The sequence below is a fragment of the Mus caroli genome, chromosome 5 (genome assembly GCF_900094665.2).
Source record: "Mus caroli chromosome 5, CAROLI_EIJ_v1.1, whole genome shotgun sequence".
NCBI lineage: Eukaryota > Metazoa > Chordata > Mammalia > Rodentia > Muridae > Mus > Mus caroli.
In genome coordinates, this window is record NC_034574.1 from 92,979,131 (window position 1) to 93,003,147 (window position 24,017).

At 47.2% G+C, this 24,017-nt stretch overlaps 1 protein-coding gene across 3 annotated transcripts in view; it reads left to right on the forward strand.

Annotated features, from left to right (window-relative positions):
• The window catches only part of Enoph1 (enolase-phosphatase 1), a 40,740-nt gene that overhangs the window by 12,705 nt on the left and 4,018 nt on the right, over nucleotides 1–24,017 (forward strand). The window contains exons 1-5 of one of the 3 annotated variants that reach the window (XM_021161974.1): nucleotides 7–327; nucleotides 18,154–18,255; nucleotides 20,099–20,292; nucleotides 21,264–21,396; nucleotides 22,936–23,059. In XM_021161974.1, the coding sequence (XP_021017633.1) occupies nucleotides 244–327; nucleotides 18,154–18,255; nucleotides 20,099–20,292; nucleotides 21,264–21,396; nucleotides 22,936–23,059 (637 nt within the window). In that variant the 5' untranslated portion in view covers nucleotides 7–243. Of the gene's footprint in view, nucleotides 1–6; nucleotides 328–18,153; nucleotides 18,256–20,098; nucleotides 20,293–21,263; nucleotides 21,397–22,935; nucleotides 23,060–24,017 lie in introns of those variants that run through there. The other 2 variants (XM_029477526.1, XM_021161977.2) reach the window with 2 other exon arrangements.

Sequence of the window (24,017 nt, forward strand, 5' to 3'; positions counted from 1 at the left end):
CCGGAGCCCCGCCCCTCTGACTGCCCACGTGGTCCGGGCCTGCGCCGCTCGCCTGCTCGTCCGGTGTAGTACCCTGGGCGGCTTCCTCTGCAATTGCGGGTCCCAGCCCTGTCTCTGAGCCCCTGGTCGCTCGCTGTCGCCAGCGCCCCGGTTGTTGCTGAGCCCTCGGGAGCTCAAAACGCGCAGGCGGTGCTGCCCTCCTTAACCAGCAAGGCCGAGCCCGTGGTAGCATCCGGCAGGGAAATGGTCGTGGTTTCCGTGCCCGCCGAAGTCACCGTAATCCTGTTAGATATCGAAGGTACCACAACCCCGATTGCTTTCGTGAAGGTGAGGGGCGGAAGGGAGCGGGGAAGTTACTTGTGCCTAAAAGCATCTGAAAGAGACTGGGAGGCTCAGGAGAGGCGGTGTGGCTTTCCCTCTCTGGAATGGGGAAGAGAGGCTGCGGCGGTTTGCGGGGGTGCTTTTCCTCGCGCCACCATCTTCTCCCCTGTCCTTGCTTTCGGTTAGGTGGAGAAGGATAGGAAGAAGTGGAGGTGGTCTCAGCAACGGCTTGGGGAGGGGCAGGTCAGCTGGGAGGAGTTGGGGTGACTGGAGCGCCCACGGCCTGGCAGGTAGGTGTGTCGCCCAGTGGATGAGCGTCCACCATGTGCTGAAGGTTGCGGCCCGCAGGGGTGGTGGTGGCCTTGACTTAGTGGTTCTTGAGGTTTAGGCCTTCCAATGCAAGGACTAAAGTGAAAGGATTTCTAGTGGCTCTGGTATCTTGGGCAATAGCAATTGATTTTCGCACCATCTCACTTGCGCTGGTTTTGAGACTATAAGAACACACCTAAATTCCATTCATTTTTCTTAGAAAGCCATGATATCTTGAAGCGTTTGAATATCTGTCCGGTTAACACGGTTTCACAGGCTTAGGACTTTCTTCCATGTAGTCAATTTATGCACCCATATAACTACTGATATTTATGATAGAATAGTTGAGGGTAGTATGGGGGGGGGGAGTTGGAAAACCCATCGTCCAGTAAACTGCAGCCTGCTTTAAGGTCTATTTTGATTGTTTACTTGTCACAATTGCCTGATTTTTCTAGATGTAGGTCATAATGTTTGTACACAACTTTAGGTCTCCAAATATAACAGCTATTTTATTTAAGACAGGGTCTTAAATAACCTCTCGAACTCCCATGTGCCACAAATCCGGCAAATCTATCTATTTTTCTTCCTTCCTTCCTTCCTTTCTTTCTAAATAAGAATTATGGTGTTTTAGATACATAGCAGAGGTTCTGGAAAAGTCTAGTTGGCCATTTTGCCAAGATTTTAATTACAGTAGAGACCAGTGGAAAAATTCAAGACTGTCTAAATGCTGATAATTGTGTCCACTTTGTTGTTCTTGTTACATAATTAACTGCTTTGTGTGTGGTGATGGGGGAGGTGATTGTAGGTCACCAGCTCTATTCTCTGTCTGCTGTCCGTGGGGCACGGGGACTAAATGACAGCCGCGGTCAGGATGTGGCCTTAAATATGTACCATTTTTGGAAAGTTGATTTGTTAAATAAGATAAGCTCATATAAGTCAGCATGGAAACTGTAATGCCTCTTCCCGTTTTTTTCCTCCTGTCTTCCCTCAGATGCCTGTGAGCCACTTCTTTTATTTGTTTTGTTTTGTTTTTCCGAGACAGGGTTTCTCTGTGTAGCCTGGGCTGTCCTGGAACTCACTCTGTAGACCAGGCTGGCCTCGAACTCAGAAATCCGCCTGCTTCTGCCTCCTGAGTGCTGGGATTAAAGGCGTAGCTACCACGCCCGGTTTGTGAGCCACTTCTTAATCCTTGGGTAGTCTCACGCTGAAACCTTGTAATAAAAATGCTCTAGTGACCTAGAAACAGATTGATACCAGATTATATACACATTTCAAGGCTAGCTACAAAATAATGATTTGGGAATCTCCCTTAAAGGATAGCTTTTAGCAGTCAAGCATGGTGCTGCCCAGGAAGCTGGGGCAGGAGGATTGAAGTCAGCTAGGGCAACACAGTATGACCTTATCTCAACAGTAAATAAATACAGGACCTGGAGGTGTGGCTCAGCAGTTACTAGCACTGGGCGCTTTTCCAGAGTACCAGGTTCAATTCCCAGCACCCACATGGTGGCTCACAACAGTCTGTAACTGAAGTTCCAGGGGATCAGATGCAGTGTTTTGGTTTCCATAGGCATCAGGCACGCAAGTAGTATATAGACATAGATGTGCAGACAAAGTATGTTTAAAGTAAAAATTAAAAAATCTTGGTAAAAAGTTAAGGACTGAGCATGGTGACTAGAAGGCAGGAGCAGGTGGAGCTCTGTGAAGTTGAGGCCAGCCTGGTTTACATAGTGAGTTCCAGGACATCTGGGGCTACAGAGATGCTGTCTCAAAAACCACAGAACAAAGCCGGGCATGGTGGCGCACGCCTTTAATCCCAGCACTCGGGAGGCAGAGGCAGGTGGATTTCTGAGTTCGAGGCCAGCCTGGTCTACAGAGTGAGTTCCAGGACAGCCAGGGCTATACAGAGAAACCCTGTCTCGAAAAACCAAAAAAAAAGAAAAAACCACAGAACATAAAGTTGAAAAGTAAGAACATATAAATAAGTTTCTCGGTCCTGTCTTAGAATGTTTGTTTTTATTTTGCTGTTACACATGAATTTGTCAAAATAAAAGTATGTTCAGAAGAATGAGTCCCATTCAGAAGAATTTGAGTTCTGTGGGTGTTTATGGTAATTGAACAGAGAAATTCCATGAGACATACTTGGGAGCTGCTGTCTGAACAAGTTTAGCTTTCCAGCGCGACTTCTCAAGGCCGCTGCAGGCCTGGGAACATGGACTTTGTGAGTCCTCAGGAAGGTGGTGCTTTCACGGCTATGAAGAATGTCTGAAGGCTCCTTGATCTCTTTGAGGAGAATGACAGAGACCCGCCCTTCTCCAGCTTTCAGCACGGAGCTGAGAGTAACACTGAGAGCATTATTATCAGTCAAGTAGGTGTGCGAACTTGTAGATGATCTTATTTCCCAGGAATGACAGACAGAAGCATTGGGTGCTGATTACATGTGAGGTGTTGAGCCTGTCTTCAAAACCTGTGACGATGTATGCACTATGGATTTAAAGTTGTGTGAAATGCCTGAGATTGAGCCTAATTTGTCATCAAAACCCCTTACTCTTGACCAGGGATGTGGCTTTCCTAGCATACCTGAGGTTCCAGGTTCCATCTCCAGCAAATGCCAAGTGTTTTGTCGAAGGTCATCACGGTCATCATTGGCTACAGAGCAAATTTGAGGCTGGCCTGGGCTACATAAGGTCCTCTCTTAAAACACACACACACACACAAACAAAACAATCTCTTATTATTTCTGCTATTGAACTTAACATTTGTAAAAGTATTTTATCAGGGCTGGAGAGGTGGCTCAGAGGTTAAGAGTGCTGACTAGCTGTTCTTCCAGAGGTCCTGGGTTCAATTCCCAGCAACCACATGGTGGCTCACAGCCATCTGTAATGAGATCTGGTGCCATCTTCTGGCCTGCAGGCATTTGTTCAGGCAGAACACTGTATACATAATAAATACATCTTAAAAGGATATTTTATTCCATCTCTAAACAATTTTTAATAGAATGCATTTATTTCTGTGTATTGAGTATGTGCACACATAGGCATGCAGTGCTTATGGATGCCAGAAGAGGGCGCCATGTATGGAACTGCTAGGCCCACTGCCAGAGCAGCAAGTGCTCTTGACCTTTATCCAGTCTGTTCTGCTTGCTCACTGTATGTGCTGACTGAGAACGGTTGCTATGGGAATACTTTTAATCACTATGAAATACCATAAAAGTATATGGTAAAAAACCCCACTTTGTATTGATGTTTGATGACGTGTACCCTTGGACCAGAGTGAATAGTCAAATGAGAGAATTTTCCCCAAGCTCAGAGGTGACAGTCAGTTTCCCATGTAAGATGACCACAGGGACTGCCAGCTGCTGCATATTGTTTCTGTGGTTAGCGTGGACTGAGAAAGCGAAGCATTGTCAAAATTGCCCTTGAAAGGGCCTTTTGATTTGTCAGTAATCTTTGTAAAGACTCATTTTCCTTTCCTTTTACTTATTTATTTTTTATTTTTTCTTTGTTTTGAGACAGGGTCTCTGTGTGGTCCTGGCTCTCCTTGAGCTCTGTATGTAGACCAGGCTGGCCTCAGACTCAAAAGAGATTGGGCCTGCCTCAGTCTCTCTAGTGCTGGGATAAAGGCATGAGCCACCACACCCAGCCTCATTTTCCATTTCTTAAGTAGTCAAATGCAGCCAATTTTTTAGGGTTGAGACACCCCTCTGCTTTCCTCCTTGAGAGTCAGACAGAGAAGCTGTGTGGAGACTTGGGTGGTGCCCTGCAATTTAGGCCTCCCGCTGAGCCACTTACCCTGTAAGAGACACTGATTGGGGAACCGAACCTCTGCACTGGCAGACAGTTGGCTTGTGCTGTTGCTTTTCTTTTTCTTGTTTATAGTACTTAGATGTATTTATATGTTTACCCAATGTCAACAGTCCTGGGTGTGTGATTCCGCAAACCCGGTTTGGGCAGTGGTAATTTCTCTTGCTGTATCTCTATTGCTTCTCTGGGATTACAGGCAACACCCTAAAGTGGTTTTTACTTACCAGCTCTTTTGTCTTGTTTTCGGAGTTAGAAATAGTCCTGGAGCAGGATAGGTTCCTGGCCAGACCGTTTTAATATCTCAGCAGCCTAGTAATTCCTAGGACACAGAGAGGATCCGCACAGCTGGCTGGGCATTCAGCAGCTGTAGATCCTAGTTTCAATCCGCTGTTCCCACTGCTGCTCCGTCGTCCTGAATGCCACCAGGTCTGCCCCTCCGTGCCTCTGGATGTTATTGTTTGCAGCTACTGGACTGGTCTTTTGCTTTGTGATCTCTCAGTGTTTGGTCAGGTTGGTCAGGTACACCAGCAGAATTGCAGCAGGCATTGCCAGTACAAAGTCTATTTGCATATTTCTGTACTACGAAGTTTTAAAAGTCACTTAATGTAATGGAGTCAACCGTTTTTTGGCATGGTTTGTGACGGTTGGGGCATACACATACTTTGGAACAAGCACTTGCTCTTTTTTTCTGTGGTTATGGAATGAGCCTTCTCTTGGGCATTGTGTCTTAGCCTGGAAACACAGGCAGCAGCTGGCAGTCCCTGTGGTCATCTTACGTGGGAAACTGACTGTCACTTCTGAGCTTGGGGAAAATTCTTTCATTTGATAAAGTGTCATTCATGTTTTTCTTTTGTTGAGTGTAAGAGCAGTTGTGATGGTTTCCTTCGGTATGGTGCTATGAGCAGCGTCAGTGAGTGCTGGATCGTCAGTGAGTGCTGGATCGATCCCCTAGAGGAAGACCCCTTCTCCCCCCCCCCCCCCCCCCCCCCCCCCCCCCCCCCCCCCCCCCCAGGTTCAGTCCCTCAAGCCCTGGTCCTAAACTTGTTCTCTGTGTTTCTGTTTTCCATATTTAACGTATATATTAATGTACTGTGCTATTCACTAATACTGCAGTGCAGAGCCATTCACATCTTCTCCACACAGTACACCATAGCTGCCTTGAACTCAGGAAGCACCACACAACACTTTAGCCCTGTGGCAGGGCCACCAACAAAAATGATGAAAGGCTAATTGTTGATTGTGTGGGAGCTCAAATAGGCATCCTCTGTTTGTTCATCCTCAACAGGGTTGTGGGCATCTTATCCTTGGAAAGCTTTAAATGGGTTGTTTGGTTTTTTTGCTAGACATGGCGACAAGCCTGTGATGTCCAAACAGCGGAGAGACTGAGGCCGGGTGATTGTGAGTTCTAGGCCAGCCTAGGCTACACAGAGACTCTCTCCAAAGAGAAGAATTAAGTATCTGTGTAATGTCATAATTTAAAGAACGGGCTTGGGGACCATGTGGTTCAAGATTACAGCATAGTTCTTGGCCAGGCTACTCTTGGACTGTGGTGGTTCAAATGATCTATTATAATATCATCGAATGGATCTATAATCCTTTTAAAAGACTTGACACTTTTTTTTTGGGTACGTTTATTTATTTTGTGTGAGTGCATGGGTATGTGTGTGGCATGGTGCATGCCTGACATCTTGCAGGAGTAGGTTCTCTTTCCACCACGGGTGGGCAACCAGGCTTGGAGGCAAGCATCTTTACCTGCTGAGCCATCTTGCTGGCCCAGGTCTTGCTTTTTGGAAGGATTGTGTGATGTGGGGTCATTAAAGAGATAGTGCTTAGGGCTGGAAATTTAACTTTGGGGATTAGATACTTGTTGGTTTTGAACAGAGGAGGGAAAATGCTGCTACTCCTGAGGGGAAATTACTATTAATATAGTTACGGTGACAACTGCCAAATTAGCCAAAAATCCCTCTGGGTTTTGGTTCGGAATCTCTCATAGCTTTAGAGCTGGCTTAGTCAGCAAAGTAAAGTTCATGACTTGAGCACAAGGACCTGAGTTCTGAACGCTAGAACACATGTAAAAATAAAAACAAAACAATAACAACAGAACAGACCCGGAGCTTCCCTGTAATCCCAGCACTGGGGCTGCAGAGACCAGTGGGCCTCGGATTTGCTGGCCCAGATGGCTCCTCCATATTTAGCAGCAGATGCTGTCTTTATGGTGGTGGATAAATGGCTGGCATTGGCTCCTTGTCTCCAGGTGTATCTGCATCCCCCTCTCCCAAGTCTCTGGAAGGATGCATAGCTCTGTTGTTAGTTTTCAAATGGCATGTGATATCAGAATCCAGAGAGTTGGTGCTGGTGAGCTGGGCCCCCTGAGGACACCCTGCCCTGAGGCTTGGATAGCCTCCCTTGGCGTTGGCCTTTGAGAACCTTGTAGTTGAGTTCTGATTGTACATGGGCCAACTATAAAGCATCTTGGAACCTCAGCCTCTTCATCTACTATGTTGAGTTTGTTTCCTTGTAATAAGCATGAATCCTTTCCCGACTAGGATCCTGGCCTGACTCCGTGAGGATCTTCTGAATTTCCTTTAAAACCTTATCCCACCCACACCCAGGCCAGTTGTAACGATAGCCCTCCCTTGTTCATCGTCATCCATCGCACTTAGGTAGGTTAGAATTTATCTTTCCCTAGTTACAGTTAACCTCTCTAACAGGATTTACAAGATGAGCGCATTTCTTGATTTACTTGGAGTGCAGAAAACAGTTTTCAAAAGGGACCCTATTGTTTGGGTTCTGTCTCCAGGGAGAAAGGGGCATCGAGGAGCAGTCTGAGAACCCTTCCCGCCCCAGAGCACAGAAGCGCTTGTCAGTTTCTGATCTGTCCTAGGGAAAGAGGTTTAGCTTTCAGCACTGTAGCCATGGAAAGGTCCTGGCAGATGGAACACACCGTGCTGTGAACTGACTCCCATCCTTAGAAGTGGCCAGACAAAGCCAGGCAGAGCTATTTGAGCCTGGTATGGTGGCACATTCCTGTCACCCTGGAGGCTGAGACGGACAATCATGAGTTTGAGGACAGTGTAAACTACACATTAGTCCCTGCCTTTAAAAACTCCAATAATAAAGATGAAGATCACATGTAAAGTAGAACTCCTTTGCCGTGAGTCACGCTGCGTTGGGCCAAGGGAAGTGGCCTTAGAATAGGTGAGGGGGTGCCTCGCTTCACCGATTGGAGCAGGCCTGGATTACTTTCACAGACTTGGTTTTTCAGTGGCGCATGTCCATATTGCAGACAGGGTCAGGTGACAAGGAGGTGCATCTCAGGAGCCAGAGGACACAGAGATGTAAATTGTCTGATGTGAACCTTCCAGCCACTCGGGTCACATTAAGAAAGAATGAACAGGATCAGAGGCCTGGGTTGGATTCAGTCTCTCCCCTCGCCCCACCTGCTGGGGATGAAGCTGTGGGCCTGAGAAACAAACACATTCCACCTAACTCTGAGCGGTGCCCTCAGCCCACAGCACTATTCCTGAAGGGAGAAGAAGGCAATGTTATATATAGTCTACATATCTGGAACAGCTAGGTTGCTTTGGCAGGGTGGGTATCTTTTTCTAAAGTCACAGGAATTGAAACTTCACTGTGTGAACACCCCTGCCATGCTGGTTACGGGCAGTCTCCCTCAGAAGCTTGTCTTTATGCCACTGTGCAGCGAGCGCTGTCTATCTTAAGAGCGCTTTCCTTGCTTTGAGCTAAGTGAATGTTTTTTTCTAAAACTTTACTAGGAAACTTTAATCAAGAAGGGTTAACCTCAGCCGGGCGTGGTGGCGCACGCCTTTAATCCCAGCACTCGGGAGGCAGAGGCAGGTGGATTTCTGAGTTCGAGGCCAGCCTGGTCTACAAAGTGAGTGCCAGGACAGCCAGGGCTATACAGAGAAACCCTGTCTCAAAAAAAAAAAAAAAAAAAAAAAAAAAAAAGAAGGGTTAACCTCACTGTTGAGACAGGGTTATGTAAAGGCCAAGGCTTGTCACCTCTTTCATCTCCTTTGCCTTCTGCTGACTAGCAGGGAGATGGGATGGATTACATGAACTGATTCCAAAGAAGAAAGGCAGCATTCCCTCCTGCCTGGAAAGCCGCTGTCCTCAGCAAACAGTTCCCTGGTAGGAGAGGCTCCTCCCTCCATAGGTGATGTCACCCAGTTGGCAGTACGTCTGCCCTCTTGTCCTAGGGAAACAAGTCTGGTCGAGAGCCAGGACTTCAGGAAACAAAAGATTGGAAATGGCTCCTGAAATTCATTTTATCATTATGCAATTCCTGAAACCTAATCTGGAACTTTAAAACAGGCATCTGACACTGCCGCACTGCCAGGGTGTTGCTTGTGAAGGCTCACCTCTGTGTTACCCACAGGAGGTGCTAGCTACCGGGCCCAGCACAGATGTGGTCCCCAGATTTACGCTTGCCCACCGGCTCACTGCCTGGCTTGATTTGGCTTTGCTCTCTTGAGGCTACAGTGTGACTGTTTTGATTGAATTTGGATTTTACTGGACTCTTTAGCCACAGTTACATCTGACTAGCTGCTGGGGTCCATTGCATTTGTTTTCTCCTAATTTCACTCAGGATCAATGGCTTAGAGTGGGCGAGTACCTTATTTAAAATATTCCAACAACCGGTGTGGTAGCATGAGCCTATAATGTCAGCACTCAGGTTTCAGGCCAACTTGGGCTATGTAGCAAGAGTCCATCATACCTGACCAAAAAATACTTGTGAAATCTGTTTTTGAGGTTGACACAGGTTCTCACATATATCTCAGGCTGGCCTCACGTTTCCCACGTAGCCAGGAATGACCTTAAACTCCAGATTCGTTTGCCTTCACCCAGGTGCTGCTGGGATTATAGGTGTGTTGCTGTTATACCCGAATTTTTTTTTTTTAACTAAACCTAAATTTTATCAATTTTGTGCTCTTTTCTTAGATGTTTTTGGGCTGGTGAGATCGCCCCCTGGGTGAAGGCACTTGTTGCTAAGCCTCGTGACCTTCACATTCATGCTGTGCGGCCCCCCCCCCCCCCTTTACACACGGCATGCATGCTTTAAGAAGATTACAAATTTTCATGGCAGAACGTAGCGTGTGGTGTGGTGGCTCGGCTTGTACTGCTAGCACTAGAGACCAAACAGAAGAGGGCTGGTCCTGCTGGTCCTGCTGGTCCTGGAGGCAGTGTGAGCGCATGCCAGCCTGAGCTGACCGGATAGGCAGAAGGTTCTGTCTCCCCAGCACCCACGAGCTGCGTTTAGAGCCCATGAAAGCTGGAAGGAGAAATATCTTCTGCTCCCAGTGTGGAGCCCAGGGAGGCTCTTAACAGAGCTGCGCTCTCCATTTCCTTCTGTGTCTCATATCGCCCACAACAGAGTTTTACGCTGTGAACTATTTACTATCGAGTTTTACTTCTGGCTTAGAAAGTTGATTTAGTTTTAAGAATCACATTAAGCCATTTCCTTTCCCATGTCCTTTGAGGTTAGTAACATAGTGGCCTCTCTGTGTTGTCTTCTTCTCTGGGTCAACCGTCTTTTAAGGTTTCAGCCTCTATCATTTGTACTCTGGGGCTCCCCTGGAAGACTTTTAAGTTCCTTAGCTGAGCTCTGTTCCTAGGAAGGATCTTTCATCCCCTATTTTCTTCAAGGGAACTTAGGTAAATACTGCAGCCACTTATTTTGATTTTTAGTGGTTCTGTGACTTTCTCATCAAAACAGCCACAGCCATAAACAGCACGTCCATATTTTGTCTTCTAAATGTTTACAAGGCAGCCTCTACAGCTCCATTGTCGGAAACACCGCAATAATGGCGTTCACTCCCTGAGCTGTTGTTGAGCTACATGGAAAGAAGCTGCTGCTGGCCCGGCATCCCCATCAGCACTTAGTGGGTGTAATTACAGTTCCCTAGGAAGCAAACACTCTCATTTAGTGTTGTAGCCTTCCCCACCCTAGAGCTTAACCCTGGGCCCTGGCACACACTAGGCAAGCACTCTGCCACACTGCCACTGCCCTGTATATAACCTTTGTTCTATGCTCTGCTAGATGTAAACCCCTCAGATGTCTGGTGCACTAAAAACATCCATGGGTTTATTTGTAGATGCTAGGGTTAACAGCAGCATGGTTTTTATACTAGAATGTTGTAAAATTATCAGGATTTAATTAACATTAAAAGTTAGGATCATTTCTGGAATTTTTTTAAGAAGGACTTTATTTTACGTATGTGAGTATACTGTCACCATCTTCAGACACACCAGAAGAGGGCATCGGATCCCATTACAGATGATTGTGAGCCACCTTGTGGTTGCTGGGAATTGCACTCAGGACCTCTGGAAGAGCAGTTAGTGCTCTTAACCACCGAGCCATCTCTCCAGCCCTGGAATTTCACTGGATTGTACTTTGAGCACTAACTAGCCTTTTCATTTTCTTTTGAGATAAGTTCTGTCTCTTTATGTAGGCCATGCTGGCTGTCAACTCATAGATGTCTGGAGAGCCACCCCACCCTTTTTATTTCCTGCATATACTTGTATGAGCACACACATGGATGTATGTGTTAGAGCATAACTTGTGGAGTCAGCTCCCTCCTTCCACCATGTGGGTCTCAGGGTATTGGACTTGGTGGCAAGTGTCACCCAATGAAGTTGTCCAACCAGTTCCTCCCTTCCCCCTGCTCCTTCTCTCTCTTTTTAATGTATTTTTAATGGTGTGCATGTGAGAGAGGGTGTGAGTGCACACATGCCTGTCAAGTCCAGAGGACTCAGATCTTTGGAGCTGTAGTTATAGGTGGCTCAGTAGCCAGACATGGGTTCTGGGAATTGAACTCAGGTCCTCTGGAAAGAACCATGTGCACTGTTAACTACTGGGCCCTTTTTCTAGCCCTGTACACACAGCACATACACATTGGAGCTGAGCGTGGAGCTCTGGACCTTTTATACTCCAACACTGTGTGTTCCCACTCCCACTGCTGGCTTTAAACAGTATGTTCTAGAGCACTTGCATGTGTGTTACGGTGTATGCCAGGCTATGATATAATCATTGGCCGTTTTTTAAAGTAACTTGAAGGCACTTTGTGTCACATAGAAACTGAGTATGTGCTTAAAGAATGGATACAGTCTTGAGAATTATTGAATTACATCTTCTCACCCAAGTAGGCCAGCTAGCGAACACACTGTCACCAGAGGATGTAAACCTCTAGGTGTTTTGCTCTGACACTGCATTCTGGCTTAGTGGGTTTCCGGTGTGTGGTGGGGGCGGGGCTTTATAGGTGAGGCAGGGATCTGGTGGATGACAAGCAGTTTTAAATAGGCTCCAGTTTTCAAACTTTTCATTTCTGGGAGTTCTGAGATGAGAACTGCAGCCGACAACTCCAGTCACTCCATTATTGGCTTTCAGTCAGTGATCACGGATGAGGCTGTTACTGTTTGGTTCAGCGGTTCCTCACAAGCTCATGTGTGAAAGGCTTGGTCCCCAGCTAGTGTCTTAGTCACTCTTCGTTTGCTGTGAAGAGACACCATGGCCGAGGCAGTCATAGAAGACAACGTTTATTTAATTGAGAGCTTGCTTATATAATAGGAGTCCATGGCCATCACAGCAGGAAGCGTGGAAGCAAGACAGACCGGCAGAGCACTGGAGCGGTAACTAAGAGCTTACATCCTTTGGGGCTGGTGCGATGGATCTAGGTTAAGAACCCTGTCTGCCCTTCCAGAGGGCTTAGGACTGATTCCCAGCACCTACATGATGGCTCACAGCTGACTATAACTCCAGTTCCAAGGGGTCTGGTACCCTCACTGGCCTCTAAGAACATGTGTACACAGACATACATGCAGGTAAAACACCTGTAACATTTTTCTTTTTAAAGCTTACATCCTGATGATAAGTCTTTTGAAGCCTCTGAGTTCACCCCAGTATGCACCTCCCTCCCCACCACGGCCACGCCTCCCTGAACCATACACGCCAGTTTGCTTTAGATCTTAGTTTAAGGAAATACCACACATTTAGCTGAACCCCTAAGACTATCCTGTCTTGCATTTGTGCTGATGAAGGTGACTTTATCACACTGACTTGTATGCCGTGCAGTGTTTCCTGCTTGTGTTTTGATTTTGATTCAGGGTCGGTGTGTAGCTGCCGATGGTCCTCCTCTCTCCAGCTCCTGAGTGTTAGAGTTACAGCACCCGCCACCCTCATAGTTGCTGATGCTGCTGAAGGTCTCAACTCCCCCAGGCCCTCTGCTGTATTACCAGTGCTGCAATAAACATTGCTTTAGCTTTTTAGGTCCATTGCTAGTAGAGGAGTGGCTATATGTGGCACCTTGTCAGGCAGTGTTGTCAGGAGAACCAGTTTGCTTATGCTGGGGTGAGGGGTGTAGTGAGGCGGTGAGGAGAAGGAGGAGTGTAAGGGAGCCTGGACTACCCAGTAGGAAGAGTGTCAGTATAAAAGGAGCTCGCAGGGAGAGTCTGGTGCTCGGCTCTTTCTGGTGCTCCGTCAGGGCATCTCTGCCACGTGTGCTGGATGGAGGATGCGCCCATTGGGCTGTTTGTGTGCTTCTGCTCTCACTGGCACGCCTGGTGAGACCGTCCAAGCGATTGGTCAGCTTCTTTGTCATTGTTGAACAGGTGACGTGTGGACAAGGGTTTTGAGGATGTAAACAGATGTTAGAAGACCTTGGTGATTTTCATTTTCCAGTTGTACTTAGATTTTGGTTTTAGATACATTTTAAAATTTCTCAGACGTGGGCATTCTCTCTAGTGGGGCGTTTTCTTAGTATGTAGAAGGCCCTGGTTCACGCCTCAGCACACAAGTGTACACCCACCTGAGTTTCTAATTATGTACCCAAACCGCTGAGATGACATTTGTTCATATTGGTCTATTAACTATTAGATATCCTAACTTTATTTCATGGCTGTTACTAATGACAGATTCCCCCTGCTCCAGCCCTACAACCTTCCTGCTGTGCGTATTTGTGTGTGTCTGACTGTATGTCTGTCTGTACAGTGGTTCAGGAGCTTTGGAGGAGGCTAAGTGAGGAGAGCCCACAGGGCCGAATGACTTGGAGTAATTATTCTAATTACATAACTCATAGTGAGCCGGCTTTGCCAGGAGTAGGATTGTGTATTTTCAGGGCCTTCTGACCACTGTGGTGTAGTATGGAAGCACTGTAATTTCTACACTCAGTAAAATTATACCTGGTCTCAGGTGACCCTGCTGGAGAGCCTTTCTAATCTGTGTGTGTGTGGAAGCCGCTCTGTGACTTGTTTACCTCTAGTCCTCGATGCATTTGCGGTATTGGGAATCAGACTGAGCAGTCGAGAGCATTTCATCCTGCCACAAGGTTCTCACGGTGTAGCTCCGGCTGCCCTAGAACTCAGAGAGGTCCGTGCTCCACCGCATGTGCGCAAGGACTTCCCATTCTCAGTAGGAGCAGTAAGCCCTAGTGCTTTGTAAATGTGAATATCAGCATGAAAAATGTGTGTTTGGAGTGCATCTTTAAACAGTAGTTTATCTGTTACTATACATATACAATCTTAGTCATGTCCACCCTAACCTGAACCAGCAGGTCATTTCTTGGTGACTAGGTCCTGACAGGTGCTGGGGATGAGAAAGATAGAAGCTGGGTCTGGAGGGCTTGCACAGCGTTGTCTCAGGCCAAGCAAGTTTATTAAGCAGTCCAGCACCATATATATACTGTTTGCAAGGGAAAATGGCCAAGGTCAACAGCCAGATTAGACAGTGCTGGCAAAGACTGCATAGGATGTCTCAGGCCCAGCTACCTTGGGGCTGCTAATCACAGCCAGGGGGAAGATTGGGGCCAGCCTTACGTCCCCTGAGGCACTGGCTCCAGCCCTAGATAGACCTGACTTGCCAAGTCCACACCTGGACAAGGACACAGAACTAAAGGTCCCTTTGTCCTTTCACCAGGACCTCTGAAAAGGTCTTGGGGTTGGTCTGGCTCCCCACTCCCCCGAACCCTATTCCCCTAACACTTGACCTTCCCAACTTTATCCTCTCCTTCTCTTTTAAAAATAACATCCCATTGGGTGTTCTTAATGCTGCCCAGGTGTGCAGGTAAGTGAGGGGGTGGGGCCGGCCCACCACTGCTTGTCCTAAATAATGCTGTCAGCTGGCTGTAGCCAAGAGTCAAAGCCTAGAGGAAAGCCTTGGTTAGCTGCTCAGAGCAGATTGGCCTACGGGTGTACCTGAGGGGACTTATCTTGATGAAGAATTGACGCGAGGAGCCTGTATTGCCCTCCCCCCAGCCCCCCATCCTGGACTGTATAAGAAAGCTAGCATGCTGTGTGTGAGCCCAAGCTAGCCAGCAAGCAGCCATGAAGTGTTTGCTACTTGAGTCCCTGCTCGTAAGAAACACCATGGCCTCAAGCAGGGCAGGAAGCGCAGGCGGGAGCTGATGCATGGAGTGCCACTGCTTATGGCTTGCTCAGCCTGCCTTTTTATAGAACAAGACCACCAGCCCAGGGATGGCACCACCCATAGTGAGCTGGGCCCTATCTTATGGAGACATTTTTTCAATGTTGGTTCCCTCTTTGATGACTCCAGCCTGTGTCAAGTTGATATAAACTAACTAGTAGACTGGGAGCATAAGCCAAAGAAATCCTCTCCTTCCTTAAGGTGGTTTTGTCAGAATGTTTTATCACACCAACAGAGATTTTTACAACTGCCAATGGCCATATTCCCAAGGTAAATGACCTTGACCCCTCCCTGAAGCCAGCAGCCGCCAGTAGGTTCTTTGTTAGGTGTGGATTCTGGCCTACCCTTCTTCCACCCATACTGATGATGATGATGATGGCTTGATCTTGCACAGCTAACTGCTGCGGTGAGCACAGATAAATCTTTTCCTCCCTTACGTTGGTTTTGGTCAGAATGTTTTATCACACTAACAGAGATTAGTACAACGGGCAGCCTGCCAATGGCCATATCCCCAAGGTAAATGACCCCCGGAGTTTCCCTGGTAAGTGCCCAGTGGCGTTCAGAACAGGGCATTATATCTCTGGAGGTAGAGATGGTTGGGAACCACCATGAATGGAACCCGGGTCCCCTCCAAGAGCAGCCAGTGCTCTCAGCTTCCCCAGTCTGATGTCGGATTCTTATGTCTGCATTTGGTCTTTGTGTTTGCATGGCCTGTGGAAAACCCCATTGCATACTCCCACTGAAAAAGAAGGAAGAAAGGAAGGAAGGGTGTGGGGAAAGAGTCAGTAACATCTTAACATTTATTAGAAACCATTGATACTTGTTTGAAGGTGACTGGCAGCAATTGCTAAGTTAGTCACTCTGCTGACTTACCTGTAAAGATGTCTTTATCATCATGGACGACATCAGCAGCGGAGTGTACTCTGGGAGTAATTTGGCTTTGCTGGTTCCCTAGAAGGTCCCAGAACCTTTAGGGGCTGTGATGCAGTCTTAGGACCTTTGATTGGTTCTGTTATCATTTCTCTGAGCTTCCCTTCAGCTCTTTGGATGTGTTAGCTTATGCCTATAGTACTGTTACTTGGGAAGGTGAGGCAGGGGGATGGGAGTTTGAGGCTAGCCTGGACTATGACAAAAAAGAAAAAAATCTTACACATTTCTGATTTTTGTAGCATTTATTAAAGTCTCGTTTAGCCAGGCATGGTAGCATATACGGATACTCTGGCAGGCTGAGGGTGTGGTGGCATATACGGATACTCTGGCAGGCTGAGGATGTGGTGGCATATACGGATACTCTGGCAGGCTGAGGGTGTGGTGGCATATACGGATACTCTGGNTGTGGTGGCATATACGGATACTCTGGCAGGCTGAGGGTGTGGTGGCATATACGGATACTCTGGTAGGCTGAGGGTGTGGTAGCATATACGGATACTCTGGCAGGCTGAGGTGTAAGGAGGTTGCAAGTGTTGGACTAATCTATGCCAAGTATAGAGCCCATCTCAAGGTGGAGGCAGTTAGTGGATTTTTCAATAAATAAATAAATAAATAAATAAATAGAGTGAGTGAGTGATTTTAAGTAGGTTTGAATTTCATTCATTATGCTTTAACTTAAAATATAAGACCTCCGCAGTGTATGCATGGGTTCTATACTCAAGCACAAACCTGTTCTCAAGTGTTTAGATGTATCTCTAAGACTGGCTAGCCCACCACATCCTGAGCCTGCACAGCCCCCTGCACTTGGCTTGCTCCTGAACTGTTCTGCAGTGACGCGTGTTTCCCACCCCAGCCCATGGAGTCGGTCGGTAGCAGTGACGGGCACTTCTCCAGTCACCTCTCCACTCCTTACTCCCAGCTTCCATGTCTCCATACACAGTAGACATTTAAAAGAAATGGTTGTATGTACCATACTATAATTTGAGGAGATGTATGTACATTTAGACATTTTAACTAAAGAAGGTGCCATGAGTTTAAGTGTATCAGTAAGGCATTTCCTTAGAAGGTGGGGGCCAGGCTGGAGGGGTGGCTCAGTGGTTAGGAGCACATTCTGAGGACCTGAGTTCTGTTCCCAGCACCCACCCCCAGCGGCTTACAACTGGCTGTGACCCGGCTCCAGAGGAGTCTGACACCCTAGCCTCTGTGGGCACTGCACCTGTGGTGGACGTGCCCTCCTTATATACAATTAACATAAGGAAAACAAGTCTTAAAGAAAGCAGAAGGCAGACGGCCCTGGCTGGGTTCCGGCCTTGGCACCAGACAATACTCTAAAACAAATTATTTGTGTGTCTGTGCACCACGTGCTTATACCCAAGGCGGACAGAAGGGGTGTGGCTGGCGTCCCTTGGAGCCAGAGGTTGTGAGCAGCCCGGTGAGTACTGGGAATCAACTCTGGATCCTCTGTAAGAGCCGCCAGCTCTCCTAACTGTGGAGCCAGCTCTCTAGCCCCGCCCCCCTCAACGAGAGCGTATAATTTCAGCTGATGAGTTATTTATTAGTGAATTGCTTTGCATATAAATTTGCATATCTTTTCCTTTTTTTCCTTGAGATGGGGTCTCCCTTTGTAGCTGGGACTCACTATATAATGTAGGTTTAGTCAATCTTGAGTCATTCCTCCTGTGTGTAAGGCACACAACTAGCTGCATAGCCTATTGAGGATGCTCTGGAGAAAGTCTGACCAAGTATGTTGTTGAACTGTCCCTTTAATGTTGCCATCTGGATACGTTCCAGCTGACATCGTGCCCTCGGGATGGAGAGGTGTGGTAGTTGAAACCACTTGCTCTCACGTTCAGTTCCCAGCACCCAAGCATCTACACGGTGCCTTACAACTGTCTTAATGCCAGGTCTGAGGCAGGCATACAAAGGTAAACACTCAGATACATAAAATAAAGACAGATAATCCAAAAAATAAAGCAAGCAAACAATGGTCTGAGAGTTAGCAGATTTGTAGACATGGCTGGGGAACATGTTTTAGGCTTTGTGGGCTAAATGGTCTTAACTCGACCACTGTGGCCCCAAATAGCCAGAAACCGTGTAACTAAATGATCGTGACTGCACTCCAAAAAAGCGTCATTATTACAGGCAGGACCAGCTCGCCGGTTCCTGGCCCCTTGGTTTCTTAGTTTCCCTTTGTGTCCCATTGGGAACAGGCCCACGGCGGCAGTTTCACTGGGACTTCCTTTGTGCGGTTTGTTAGTTAAGGTGAGATTATAAAAGACTCAGATCGTGTGATGCAGTTCAGAAAAATAACCAGCCCTTGTTTTTTAATTCTTGTTTTACTCTTTTTCTTTCCAGGATGTTTTATTTCCGTACATCAAAGAAAATGTCAAGGAGTACCTGCAGACCCACTGGGAGGAGGAGGAGTGTCAGCAGGACGTCAGCCTGCTGAGGAAACAGGTTAGGACTTCCCTCAGCCTCTGAGAACGGGCGATGCCTGGGGACTTAGCGGGCCCTGAGCATGTTTTAAATCATGCCCTGCTTCCAGGTAGAAGCTGCAGTGGCTTGCCTGCCTAGGAATTCATAGCGTGTAATAAGACAAGCAAGTCAGAGCAACCTGTGTCAGCAGAATTGCTTCTTTCAGCGACTGTTTCAGTTGCATAGAAGCCTTGTGTATTTGTGAAATGAAGCCTTTCTTGGTGGAAGACAGAAGGCTTTGTGCAGTATCAGCCCATGTCATTAATGTCACCAAGTGTCAGCAGCTTGTCAGTTTCTACTCTCCTACCTCACGGTGGGAGACTTCCCCAGGACAGTGTCCCTCACAGGCAGGCACCTTCCAGTTACCGTTGGCCCTGGCTTCAGCCTGCTCTCTGCTGCTCCCTGGTCAGCCTGCATTCTCTTCCTCAGGGCAGAGACCTTCCATGCTGTGCAGCCCTCACCAGCAGCCTTCCCACTCGGGATGTGTAGAAGGCTGTTCATGGTCTTCTCTTTATTGTGCAAGGTTAGGATTAAAAGTAACTGGAACATCCTTTGAGTCATGCAGTATTTTCCTATGTATCCTGAGGGTATCTTTTATTGTCTCAACAAGTGTTCTATAGATAACGCGTTGCATTGTTGTAAAATCCTTGTAAACGAATTGTGTGTGTCTGTCTGTCTGTCTGTGTGTGTGCCTACAGAAGCCAGAGGAGGGCACCAGATAACACTGGAGCTGTCTGTCTGTCTGTCTGTCTGTGCCTACAGAAGCCAGAGGAGGGCACCAGATAACCCTGGAGCTGTCTGTCTGTCTGTCTGTGCCTACAGAAGCCAGAGGAGGGCACCAGATAACCCTGGAGCTGGATTCACAGGCATTTGTCAGCCATCTGACATGGAGTCTACTGGGACTGAACTTGGGTCTTTTTTTTTTTTTTTTTAAATAATTCAATATAGTATTTATCTGTGAAGCCCTGGCTGTCCTGGAGCTTGTTCTGTAAACCAGGCTAGTCTTAAACTCAGAGATTGGCTGCCTCTGCTTTCCAAGTGCTGGGACTAAAGGTGTACACCGGTATGCCTGGCTTCCGCTTGGGTCTTCTACAATGGCTCCTACAATGGCTCCTGATGGTCCTCTACCCAGTGCAGCATGTGCTCTAACCACCAAGCATCTCTAGCACTGTGACCAAGAGAGGCGGAAGTGAGCCAGTGCTGTCACTTTCTGGGTTTCTCTCTGTTGGCCATAAACTAAGTAATGATACTTGTTCCCTCTCCAGTTAAAGCACTGAGAACATGATCAGTGTTAATCAGTTCGGCTTGTGTATGCTATCAACTGACTCAGCACACCAGACTTACAATCATCGTTGGCCTTTTCTTCTCACACAGCATGCCTTTGGCTTAGCAAGAAAGGCAACACAAACTAGTATTCTAGGATGACATATATATTTTTTAAATGTTTTGAGAGGAAGAGAGAGAGAGAAAGAGAGAATATGAATATGAATGTGCCATGGAGTGCTTGTGAAGGTTAGAGCACAGTTTGAGAGCCATTTCTTTCCTTTTGATCACATAGGTCTCAGAGATTGAACTCAGGTCATCAGGCTTGGTGGCAAGCGCTTTTTTATCTAATGATCTATTTTGCCCAGTCGTTCCTTTAAGATTAATTTTTAGCAGTTCTCAGGATAACTGATTGCTGGAAGAAAATTGTCCTGCCTGGTTTCTGCTGTATCTTTTTTAAAAAACCACACATGTGTGCATGGTGCATGTGTGTGTGAAAGTGTATGCATAGAGTGCTTTTAAACGTGCACATGAATAAACTTAGTTTGTCTCTGATTTGAAGGCCGAGGAAGATGCACATCTGGATGGGGCTGTTCCGATACCCGTGGCATCTGGCAGTGATCTGCAGCAGATGATCCAGGCCGTGGTGGACAACGTGTACTGGCAGATGTCCCATGACCGCAAGACCACAGCGCTCAAACAGCTGCAAGGCCACATGTGGAAGGCGGCTTTCATGGCTGGCCGCATGAAGGCAGAGTATGTGCGCTCATGATAAGGCAGTTCAAAGCCCAGTGTAACCTCGCATTCCTCTCTCCCCTCTGTTAGGTGCAGTCAGTGAAAGGTGATAAAGTTGCCAGGCACCGTAGCCTGCACATTGAATCCGCACATTTGAAAGGCAGAGGCAGGCAGATCTCTGAGTTCCAGGCAAGGGAAGGTTACATGAGAGACCCTGTCTAAGGAGAGGGGGAGTCAGATCAGTATTGCCTTTTTGTAGCAAGTGAGCTGTTTTGTTTTCTTGTTTTCAGAAGTATTTCATTCAGCATAGTACCTCTGCATGTGGGGCTTTGGGGGCAGGGGGAAGATATTTAGTTCTATTTTAAAACAGCTTCCTAAAAAGAGGCAACTTGAGCCTGGTGTGGTGGTGTACATCTGTGCTGTTGGGAGGTGGGCTTCCCTGAGCCTTACATGGCACGCCAGTGACCCTGGGTCCCAGTGACAGCACTGTTGCCCTGCCTCTCACAACTATCGTGCCTTTTGCAGACAGGAAAAGTGAGAGGGCTGGAGAGATGGCCCAGCAGTTATATACACCACATACATGCTGGTACCCATGGAGGTCCGAAGAAGGCATTGGATTTCTTAGAACTAGAGTTATAGGCAGTTGTGAGGTGCTGTGTGGGTGCTGGGAGCAGATCCAGGCCCTCTGCAAGAACATGCAAGTGCTCTTAACTCTGGTCCATCTCTCCATCCACCGCTCACTTCCTTAGATCATTCCTTCGTACTTTTTTATTGTTAAATGCGCTTCCATCTGCCAAACTTGTTGGTTTTAATCTGTGATCCTGGAAGTCCAATGACCTGTTGATTAGAACCACGAGAATACCTGTCTCATGGAGTTGCCTCTCAGGCTAGCATTGGAGCCAAGGCAGAGGAGGGTGTGGCATCTGCACTGTCTGATTGCCACCTGGCTGGACGGGGTACCTTTGCCGTGTAACTTGCCGGGCTCTCTCCAGGTTCTTTGCAGATGTGGTTCCTGCAGTCAGAAGGTGGAGAGAGGCTGGGATGAAGGTATACATCTATTCTTCAGGGAGCGTGGAGGCACAGAAGCTGCTCTTCGGCCATTCCACAGAGGGAGACATTCTTGAGGTAGGTTATTTGGTGTCCGACCTTGTTGGCTAAGGCTGTGGTAAGAACTCCGCCAGCAGCAGCTTGGTGGGGATTTGCTTGGCTTACACTGCCCCATCAAGTCATTTGGGAAAGTTAGGGAGGAACTCAAGCAGGAACCTGGATGCAGGAACTGATGCAGAGAGCGCAAACCAGGGCTGCTTTACTGCCCCCACTCTGTGTGGCTCACTCAGCTGCCTTTTTCCTGCAACCCAGGGTGGATGCGCTCTCTCTCTCTCTCTCTCTCTCTCTCTCTCTCTCTCTCTCTCTCTCTCATATACAAAGTGTAGGTTCCAAGCTATGGGTGCCGGAGCGTCTGTTATACCAGCACTCGGGGGTTAAGGTAATAGTGTCACACTGTCCAGGCTAGCCTGCCTGCACAGTGGGTCTGAGGCCCACAAGGAGGCCTCACTATTTCAAACATCAATGAAAAGCAGTGTTTTGTTTGCTAGGAAATTTGCGTTGTCAGTGGAGGTGTAGAATACATTTAAATACCCACTCTTAAGTAATTCTGGTAAGGCTACTACTAAAACCATATTTTATTTTATTTATATATTTTTTATATATACATATATACACACACAAGCATATATACACATATATTGTATACATTATAAATAATATGTATGTATTATATTTAATGTATATGTTTTACTCTATGTATAAAATGATACAAGTGTATATGAACATGCTGACACATTAGAAAGTAGACGTACTATTTTTCTCATACAAACCATCAGCAACTCAAAACTCCTCCCCTTCTCAGAAGGGCTGACCAAACAGAATTAGTTTGGCTGTTACTTTCTTGAGGGGAGTTAGAGCCCATGGCTTCCTGCAGTACTCAGAAAGTGCTATGTCACCTAGCTGTGCCTCCATCTCTGAATTCGTATTTTCTGTACCCATGTTGGATATTCAGGAACATTTTGGTTTTGGATGGTGCCATATTCTATATAGTTTTATATATAAAAGAATATATATATTCTTTTGTCTTCTATAGCAGATATTAAACCAGTAGTGGAAACTTGAATAGATGACGGTCATTTTGCAGATACAGATGGACACTGTGTCCAGTGAGATCAGCAGTGAGTGAGGTCTGTACACAGAGCCGAGTAAGTGCATGGGGCATGGTAACACCTACCTCCTGGTTTCAGTAGTAAAAGTCTCCTTCGGTTGCCAAGTGAGTCAGAGAACAGAGGTGTGCAACATCAGCTTTTTAATAGTTACAAACATCCAGAGCAAAACCCAGTCCGAGAAGTAATTGGAGTGTAGCAGTGTGTGCAGACTGGAGTGGAGGGCATAGCGCAGTGCTGATGAGAACCAAATGGAACGTTTTTATTACCGTAAAACTCTTGGTTTTTGTAGTTTCTGTAAAGCAGTCCGTTAGATATCTTTTCAGTAAATATTTGTGAGATGCAGTGACTGTGATCGGCATGCGTTTCAGAGGAAGGCCTGCAGGGTGAAGAAAGCGGTCCATTGCAAGTAGATGTGTACTGACCAGTCCTTTCCATTCCCCTGGTTCAGCTCATCGATGGTCACTTTGACACCAAGATTGGACACAAAGTGGAGAGTGAGAGTTACCGGAAGATTGCAGATAGCATCGGTTGTTCAACCAACAACATCCTGTTTCTCACGGATGTCACTGTAGGTGGGTAGCTGCTCTGGCCTGGTGTTATAGCCGTTGTGATGCAGCGCCTGAGTGCTTGAAGGGGGGAGAGGTGTGGGCCCTGGAGCGGCTTGCCCTCTGCCATAGCCACTGCTCAGGAAGCAGGTCTGGGTTAGAGCCCTCTGTTGGCCTGCACCTGCTAGGGAGGCCCTTTCCCAAAGGTCCCCAACCTCCCCAGCGCCTGGCGGAGACCTGAGCCTGCTGAGGGTGCAGTTCACAATCCACCGTGGCCACTCGCTTATGTGTGGTGTCCTAATGTGGCAGAAGTGGATGTCTGGGTCACATTCCAAGGGAACATCATAGAAGGGTTCAGGGCTAGGGAGGTACGGTAGCTCAGTAGGTAAGAGTGCTTGCTCTGCAACCATGAGCACCTGAATTCAAATCTCCAGCGCCCACATAGCATCGTGTTCCAGGAGCTTGCTAGTCAGCCAGCCTAACTCAGGTGAGAAGTTCTAGTTCAGTGAGAGACTCTCTTTCAAGAAAGTGAGGCCAAGATAATAAGATTGTCCGCACACATGAGCCTGTCACAGTGGCACCTGCTACTAAAGAGAAAGGCATGTTTGCAGTCCTTGGTAGCTTGGTGGGAATCTGTAATCTGGCAGATCGCAGCATTCACAGTGGCTTGTTACCCTGAGGTTCGGAACAGCAGACTTAGGGCCAGGCTCTCTCTGTGTGTCTGGCTGGGCTGGAATTCTGTAAACTGCTTATGTTCTTCCACATCCTGGAATCTTTTCTTTTTTTTAAAACTTTTTTTTTTAAAGATTTATTTATTTATTTATTTTATGCCTATGCATACACTGTAGCTGTCTTCAGACACACCAGAAGAGGGCATCAGATCCCATTACAGATGGGTGTGAGACACCATATGGTTGCTGGAAATTGCACTCAGGACCTCTGGAAGAGCAGTCAGTGCTGAGCCATCTCTCCAACCCCTGAAGTT